Here is a 9,381-nt window from a genome sequence, read left to right as displayed (position 1 = left end):
AAAACACAATGTGCTCTCACTCTCTCACTAACACCAGTGCTTCTCTGCTTCCTGAGCAATTGATGTTGCTAAATAAGGAAATTGGTTGATCATTTTGAAGTGAAGCAAAGACATGATCATTGCTTCAGAAGACCTGCTTTGTTTTAGATGTGGATCTCTTTCTGCCTAAGGAGTTGTTTTGTATTAATAACAGCTTCTAATTTTCCTCTGCACTAATTATTTTCTCTGCAGTCTCCCCCTTCATGCCCCTTCTCCCTGCCCCTGTTCTCTCTCACTTGCCTGCACTAATCTTTTTGTTGTGGACTGAGGGGCCCAGGCTTTGGCTGACCATTCGGCACTGTAAGGGTCGGTGGCGAGCCCTCCTGTCCTCCACCAGATCTGGCGGGCCTATTATTAACGCCTCCCTCAGCAAGAACACATCCGCCGCTCTTCTATTTTAGCTTTCTCTTCCATCTACTTGTTCAAGTCTCTCACACTTTCCCCTCTCTATATGTTCTATCTCTAACACCTCCTTCTTGTCTCAAGCTCTTAGCCAGTCCTGGGAGCTCGAGCGAGTCCGGCCCCGGTGGGAACATGCACCTCAGGAGCAGTGCTCCCCTTTTGCTGTTAACTCTGTCCCTTTGCCTGCTGGGGAGTGTGCTGGGGGTGAAAGGGCAGGAGCGGGGGTACCTGCAGGAGGCTCTCAAGGCCTCGGATCTGCCCTCATGGATGGACAACGAACCTCAGCTCGAGAAGAACAAAACCAATGTCCTGATCACCACATTGCTTCAAGCGGTGCACTGTGCAGAGCGCACTGGGACCACTCAGGACATCTGTGATAAGGTGAGCTCTACGCTTTTCCTTTCACTATATGATGCTGAACTTTTACATCCAGCATGCTAACTACTTATTATTCACCTCATTCCTGTCTGCTTATTCCATGAAATGTGCTTGTTATGGTTGGAATGTGAGTGAATGTGGAGGCTTAAGTCCTTGACCTCTATGGGCCATTCATGCTGAGTGGCTTTAGACATCCCTGAGTTTGACATAATAAACTCCATAGAACGGAGTTAGAGGTACTTCACATGTTTGTGCAGGTGGGTTGACAATGGGATTATGCAGCTTTTAGGCCTTGAAAGTGAGATTTTGAAATTAAAGGCACAATTTTTAACTTGTCAGCAGTGCTTGCTGAATAGTCTGCCCTCTCTGGCGAGAAGTCGTGCTTCACCCACTCTCCTTTAACCTTTGATATTTTGTGTGTGGGTCTAGTTTGGCTTTGGTATTCAATTCGCCCCAAAAACCAACAGCAGCACAAAGCTAGGCATTTTCTAAGAAACAGAATACTGTGTGTACAAGGAGAAAAGGCCCTTTATCAAGTTGACCTATTTTTTTTCTCCACCAAATGTAAATCTTAGGTCACTCTCTTTCATAATGTTAACATAACCTGATATTCTTCAACTCTCTGTCCCTAAAATATGTTCTCATTTCCCTGTTCTCCTCACAGTGCCTGACACCAGACATAGCTCTCTCTGTGCTGGAGGATGATGGGAAGGCTTACCTCACCGAGGAGGACTACCAGCGTATTTCAACTGTTCTACTGTACTACATCATTAACTTACAAGATCTGTGTGTGTCAAACGCTGCCTCTCCTTCCTCCCTGTCGTCCTCTTCCTCCTCTTCCTCCTCCTCCTCCTCCTCTTCGGGGAACTATCAGTTCTACCTTTTGGCCCTCACCAATCTACACCCATCTGAGGACAATAACATCCTATCACTTAGTGAAACAGAGAGTATTCTGCAGCTCATCAATCAGCACTATGACCCCTCCAACCAAGAAACCTCATCCGACTCACAAGTAAGGAAATGTTTTATAAAGGAAATGTATTACCAGTGCATGACCTGATATGAAAACTACCATCTTTGATCCCACAGTGTATTGACGCCACTCAAATACTTGAAGATGCTGACATAAAAGAAAATCAGGGCGTGGGTGAGTCCTCTGTGCCTAAAGTGGCCGCAGCCATCATCAGCCATATCCTGCAAGGCCACTGTTTCAGACAGAGGAACCTCCCGTCACCAGCCTTCTTTACCGACTACATCTTTCAGTCCCTGAATCGCACAAGTAACCTACAGATTCTAGGTAAACTGATCACCTCACATGTTCTTGTTATTTAATGTATGTACAGATTGTGTGGTTGGCTGCTAATACCGAGTCCTCACTGACTCAGCTTCCATTTATTATTCAAAAGAAGAGTTTTAAGTAGATTATTTGCTTTTATTCTCTTTTTATATATAGATACGAGAGTTAGATGAGGAGAGTGACAATACTTGTAATTTGTTGAATAGAGTTTATATCTATAGTTTTCTTACTTACCTCTGTTTCTTTAACATTTCTCTTCTTAAAATCGTGTATAAAGGTATTTCCTCTCTTGGTCACTGAATAAAAAGAATGGCAGATTTTGTCAGTGCAAATATTAAGAGGAAATTTCCTAAATATGACATCAGAAGATTTTCCACCCTGATAAAAACAAAACATTTTATACACAGACCAGTGACTCCTTTGGTCAGGTCTGATGGTGTATAATCCAGTGATGCCACTTCTCTTCTCAGACTTGGAGGAGCTGCTTCATCAGCTGGGACTGGGACGGGAAGGAGCCACTGTTTCTCATAACAGGAAGAGGCGGAGCATCACAGGAAGTCTGCAGAAAGCAGTGGGGCATCAGGTGGATGGCTGTAACCATGAAACTGGAGACCTAAGCAGAGATTGGACACGGGTGAGGCTGAGACAAATATATGATTCACATTCAATGTTCTGAAGTTTGATTTGAGCCTCCTACTCATCCGTCAAATTTGTCTCTTCCTTTGAATCTAATCAGGTGTGTTTTTCAGCCAATCAGTTGCTGGATATTTTTGCTCTGGATCCTCATTTGCCAATTTCCAAGGAGCACTTCAGACAAATTTGCCCAGCCATTATTCAGCAGTTGCTAGGCAATGCCTGTGAGTCTGCAGAGCAGAAAACAAGAGTAGCTGTGCCCACTGCTCTTGAGAGTAAGACATTTTACCTCATTGTTTGTCTCTTCAAAACACAGCCATAAACAAATGTAATATATAACTGCAACCAAAGAAACAAGGTTGTGATTTGTGACTTTGTTTACCAGACAGAAAACACAGACCCTTTCCACCAAATGTTTTATTTTAGTTCTTCAATTGAAATGCATAATAGACTAAGAAAGAAAGGGCAAATTCACAAGGTTAACCATAATTCTGGGATAAACAAAGAGAAAAACATATGAGAACTTGGTCATGACATATTAGATGTATTACATTTTTGTTCGTGAATTCAAGTTGTGTTTATGAAAGCCCAGTTGCACCACTAAAACATTTAAACTCATCAAACAACCTCAGTGTCCTTCCTTAAAAAGTATTTTTTATAATCGAATAAGTTTTTATCCTTTTTTATCCCTTTTATCCTTATTCTTTTAAATTATATTATATTATACTGCTTCTTGATTGCACTGTTACCATTCTGCTGAGTGAATGCACTGTGTATTTTCTATTGTTTATGTCTGTGCAGCACTGTAAGCAAGGGACTGGGTTTTCCTTCCTTTTGTTTTGACTGTGTTACAGTCGGTGTTGATGATGATCTGATGATTTCTTCTCCTGTCTGCAGAGTACGGCTACAGCACGGCAGCCGTCCTGCTCATCACGGTGGGCTCCATGTTTGGTATCTGCCTGATCTTCTTCAACTCTTGTCAGGAAACCTACACACTCATCCTGCAGCTGTTTGTGGGCCTGGCAGTGGGAACTCTCTCAGGAGATGCTCTCTTGCACCTTATCCCGCAGGTACAGCGTCATCAAAATGACCACTGGTTTGTCTTGACTGTTGAGTAAATGTATATATAAATGTAAATAATTTGTTCCTATTTGTCTCCTTTGGAGATTCTGGGCCTACACGACGACACTCACAGCCATGCTGATGAGCACTACACTGAAAGAAAGGACTATCTGTGGAAGATTCTGGGCATGATCGCTGGGATCTATGGCTTTTTCCTCATTGAGAGAATGTTCTCCGTTTTTTTTCCTTCTCATGGCCATGTAAGTTTTGCATTGTTGCTAAAACTCAAACCAAAATGTGTGAATGAAAAGGGGTTGATGTCTTATACCTGGCCAGATCACATGGCTGCATGAGAGATACAGGCTGCATCTGGCCTCATGACTTTCTTTTGTCTGCAGGGTCATTCCAGTGCCCTTCCTTTAGAGGTCAGCTGCAATGGTCCGTCACAGAGGGGCAAGTCCATCTCCACCATACAGCTGGTCAGTGTCATCGCTAACTGTTATGTTGTTTTAAAAGTGTTCTTGGCACAAAGTCCTGACTCCTTTCATCAACCCTATTATGTACATAGTGATGGAGTAGACCACAGGGATCATAACAAGGTAGTTCTGGGAAGTTAAACAGCGCCAAGAATTAAGTGCCCAGAAGACAGAGAAAAAAAATATAAAGAAAAGATAAATATGAAACACTGTGCCTCTACTGAAGTGTTTCCCAACCTTTTTAGTCTGATGTACCAGGTAATCCTTCATCAAGACTACCTGCCATGGTTATAATGTGTTCATTCAGATTTATTTTATATACAATTTAACACCATAAAGGGACACTATTTACACTGTTTTTTTTTTGTTTTTGTTTTTTTTACTAATCCTGAAATTAATATGTTACTTGGTTGCATTTTAATCTAACCCACCAATCACTTTTATCCTTCCTGGTATGACTTTGTGTCTTGACTCAGGTTGTTGGAGGGGCCTACCCTTAGCAACTGACTTATCATAGCTGTAATTTGTTGGCTTTTTTAAAATAAATATACTAAAGGTCATCATAATACTTTTGTATAAGTGAACCCAGTGAGGACAAAACAATTCTATTTGTACCACAGAGCTTATACCCCATTTCCAAAAGAACAAGAAGCAGCTCTTGCAGCAGTTAAATCCTCGCATTGATTAAATGTTTTCTTCACTGCGCTGTAGCACTGCAAATATAGTTTCATTCACCCCAGTGATGCTTCACTCCCACACTACTCCTCCACCAGTACTGTTGTGCTAGAGGGCACTGTTTGCAGGAGGAAGGCCAGTAACTCAGAGCACAGCTTCACACAACCTTGGGGACAGATCACAGCACACTGTCCCAACTCTGATCCCATCCTCGTTATTAAAAATCACAGAAAATAAAAAAAATCAACAGTAATTCACTTGAATCAATTTCCCAGCATTGCTGTTATGTAACGGGAAATGAAGAGCGGTGTAGGAGGGAGTGAGGGAACAGGGCATGTAGGATGTTGGAGAATGATAAGTATTGAATCATTCAGACAGCACTTCATATTTGTGTTGAATCATGTAAGTACAGCTGAATAAATACCTTCAAAACTGGAACACTTTGGACACAGAGACAAGTCACTCCAAGTCAACTTCAGACATGGACCTATTTTCCAACCATTTGTGTTACATAAAATTGCCCATTTTGTCTCAGGCTCAATTAGTATAAAAGGTTGAGTTGGTTTAAATATCTGTGCTGTTGATAATTATGTGGATCCTGCAGGGACCCGTGGATGACTTGGAGTGTGCAGAAATATCTCCTGAGCATGCAGACACAAGGAGCCCTTCACATCAGAGTAAGCTCCTTCAATACGAATTGCACAATCACACACAGATGAATGTGATGTACTTAGTAATTAGTTGCCTGGCATGACAGAGCGATTGCCACGGTCTGAGGATGAGAGTTAACAACACAGACTTGCTTTTGTACTCCCAGGACAAGGGGTTCCTCTGCTGGCTGTGATGGTGATCGTGGGAGACAGCCTTCATAACTTTGCCGATGGCCTGGTTGTCGGCGCGGCCTTCTCCTATTCAGCCGAATCTGGCATGGCAACCACCGTGGCGATCCTGTGCCACGAGATCCCCCACGAGATGGGTGAGAGGTCACTGTGCTTGCTTTGTGAGCACTTTTTTTTTTGGTTTGTTTTGTTTTTTTTGGCTGAGGCCAGGAAACACTCTGTTTGACTGATTGACTTCTCTTGTCTGGTTTTTGTCTCAAAGGAGATTTTGCAGTGTTGCTCAGCTCTGGACTCTCGGTGAAGACTGCTGTGCTGATGAACTTCCTCAGCGCCCTGACTGCCTTTGTGGGCCTCTACATCGGACTGTTTGTTTCCTCAGAGACAGAGGTGCAGCAGTGGATCTTCACTGTCACTGCTGGGATTTTCCTCTACTTGTCACTGGTAGAAATGGTAAGACAGCTTTATCAAAGGCTGGTGATAACATACAGTAGCTATATGTCTGTCGTTGTCAACAGATCTAATGAAAAATACCAAAACCAAATTTATTGATCCTGATACAGTTAGTTTATTTCCCAGTGCAATATTGTTGTCTAAAAATGATTAACATTCAAGAAACTTAGAAAATTCCCCTAAAAAAACTACAATGCCCAGCATTGTAAGTCTGTTTGTGAAACTTTAATATCTCAGTGACTTTTTGATGGATTTCCATGAAGTCACATACAAAAAATCACGGTCCCGACAGGATGAAGCTTACTGACTAAGATGATGCTCTGACTTTTTATCTACCTCTAGTGAGGCTGATATTGGGGTTTTGAGTGAAATATCCCAACAACTATCTCAAAAGAATACCTTGAAATCCGGGTTACACATTCATGTTCCCCTCAGTACAAACTGTAATCACCAGTAATCATCACAACTTTTATCATTCTGACATTCCTGAGACTTCATGCTAAGCTAATGGCTAGGCTAATGACATTCCCAGTAGCCTCACCATGTGCTTTGGGCTTACTGCCGATTGACAAATGTCAGAATACACCAAATTCTACACATCAGCATGTTAGGATTGTCATTGTAGGTAGGAGAAGAGTAACGCACACCGCAGATTGTCTGGCGATGGAGTTGAAAACTTGAAAAAAAGTGGAAACACGTTCCCACTTTTTCCAAGGATTGTCATTGTAAGCACTGTCCGCAGGCTGTCATTAGCATTAAGCTCACAGCACAGTGCTGGTAAGATGTCTGCGTACTGCAAAACTCTACTGTTTTGAGAAGAAATGAATGGCCGTGGGGCTGAGTGGTAAAGTTAGAAAGCATTGCGAGATACACTGAGACACTGATGGTTTTGTTTTTACTGTGTTTTTTCTTCTTTCATCAGCTTCCAGAGATGAGTCGAGTGAAGACCGACAGACCGTGTCTCATGTTTCTCCTACAAAACCTTGGGCTGTTGATGGGTTGGGCCTGCCTTCTGCTCCTCGCGCTCTTTGAACATGAACTCAAGTTCTAAACGCACACTCACATCTAAGTGCACATGGCACACAGTATGTATTCAGACAGGGTTGAAGTGGAACAAGTGTCGACTTGATTTTTAGCGTTGCTTGAGATTTGTTTTTGGACTTGTTGATTAACGTCTGCTGCTGTGCACAGCTCCATTTGTGCAAGTGTTAGTTTGTGCAACCAGAATGTCTTAAACAAGTCAATATTGGTCAACAAGTGAGTATTTCATGATGTTGTAGTCTCAGCACTGGATGACGCAGTAAAGATGTCATTTATAGCTGTATGAATCCTTCCTTTTTTATACATGATGATTTATTTTTTTATGTTAGGTGTCTTGGATTCCTGCATCTGGACACTTGATGTCTAGTTTAAACTCTCATGACCCTATCAGGTGCAATTGTGCATTTCTGTTCTGTGAAATATTTATATCACCTCAGACAATCGGATCATTTGATTTTGAAGGCATTCTCACCAGCAAGGTACAAAATACTGCAATTCTACTTCTTTTGTACGTACTTTTGTGTTACGTAGATTATATAGGATAGTTAGTTCATTTTGGGGTTTTGCACAATGTTTTATTTTATATATTGATTTATTTTACAGACCTGTAATTTCTGCATCATTCCTGAGTGTTTTCCAAGATGTTTCCTTCAAGGACGGTGAAGTTTGGTACAAATTCTGAGGAAAATAGAGACAGCACTCAATTTGTACTCTTTCAATGAATCAATTTCACTTAAAGGGACACCCCAGTGATTTAGTATTGGCCTTGTTATTACTGTCTTTGTAAGGCACCTTTTAACTTGTACTTGAATATATAAACACAGATATACTGTTATCGTTATTCAGTGCATCTTTCATTAGTTCCTCTCTGCCTGTAAATACCCATGTCAAAGTAAGTAAATACCAAAATACACCGACTTCAACAACTTAGAAATATACAAAATCTGATTGTCTTAATAGGAAACTCTAATATTAGGTGTTAAAATGCCTCTTTGTTAAACTTAAGCTGCTTTAAAATACTTTTTGAAGCCCTCTTTTCAGAAGCATCGCTCTTTCCTCTCATCTCAGAGGCATCATTCTTTGTTTTTGAGGCGTCTCTGTGATCCAATATGAGGGCACTTCCACCCACCTGAGCCATTTGTTCTCCTCATCCACCAACCTGGATGACTAATGCGAGCTGTAAAAGACAGAAGAACTCTGGAGCGATCCGGCCCACACAGCGCACACGCTCTTTAACGGCGAGAGTGGGCCTGCAGAAGGAGGTGGTATAGAAGAAGAGGATGTGATGAATACATCAGTGCAAATAAAATAAATGAAACACAGTAAATCAACTTATTTGTACATAAAATTGGATTTGTGATATTGAGAGAATGAGTGGGCTTAAGAGAGGATTTTTACATCTATTTAATCAGCTTGTTGTGATTAGATTCGGGTGCTCTCAGCATCAACACATTTCTGTCAAATCTGAGTAAACAGCTGTCAAGCACTTGCCTTATTTGTTCCGAGGATTAGTTTCATTGCAGAATTTGCATGGTGATTATGTTAATTTGCCATTCTAAGCTTACTACCAAAGTGCAAAGTCAGTGATATTGACAGTGTCATGAGATTATTTGACTATCACGTCAGGAAGAGCTGACACCGTTTACTGTGACTTCCCGAGTAATTGTAAAACAATAGCAGGAAGTCCATTGAATTTTCTCTTATTCTAGCAACTCTGCTGTTATTTTGGAAATGCCAACCCCCTTTGGCATTTCCAGGAAAGCTTTGGACCTAATGATCTGTGTGTAAATCTGCTCTTTTGTACCAAAGACACATTTTCTGGCAAGTGTGCATGTTTCGAGGCAACTGCTGCCAGGATAGAGGAAGGAAGGGCTTTTTATCTGGGGCATGCTAGTGTGAACACTGAGTATCCTCACTTGTTTAGCAGAGACCTGTCAGAAGAGGAGTTCAGCTGTAGGGTCATCAGGGCAGCATGAGCACACAGGAATGATGGGAAAATCTAAAGGAGAAAGACACAAAACAGGAAATATAGATATGTAAGAGTTTTCCCTTTGATTTGAAAATAATACTTTGCACCTGTTTTCTTTGT

At 41.5% G+C, this 9,381-nt stretch overlaps 1 protein-coding gene across 1 annotated transcript; it reads left to right on the top strand.

Annotated features, from left to right (window-relative positions):
* Positions 1–573: 573 nt before the first annotated feature.
* LOC311003310 (zinc transporter ZIP12-like) lies at positions 574–7,302 on the top strand (the record flags this gene model as incomplete). The annotated part of the gene is made up of 12 exons (XM_083995033.1): positions 574–822; positions 1,484–1,831; positions 1,909–2,116; positions 2,587–2,750; positions 2,853–3,024; positions 3,647–3,819; positions 3,916–4,071; positions 4,210–4,290; positions 5,567–5,639; positions 5,780–5,938; positions 6,064–6,251; positions 7,174–7,302. 12 exons carry the CDS (start codon positions 574–576, stop codon positions 7,300–7,302), a joined length of 2,100 nt encoding a protein of 699 aa, XP_083851159.1.
* Positions 7,303–9,381: the final 2,079 nt, after the last annotated feature.

This window comes from Trachurus trachurus, assembly GCF_905171665.1.
Source record: "Trachurus trachurus genome assembly, chromosome: 20".
Classification (NCBI taxonomy): Eukaryota; Metazoa; Chordata; class Actinopteri; order Carangiformes; family Carangidae; genus Trachurus; species Trachurus trachurus.
The sequence above is the reverse complement of the archived record's forward strand: the minus strand, read 5'-3'. Positions and strand labels throughout refer to the sequence as shown.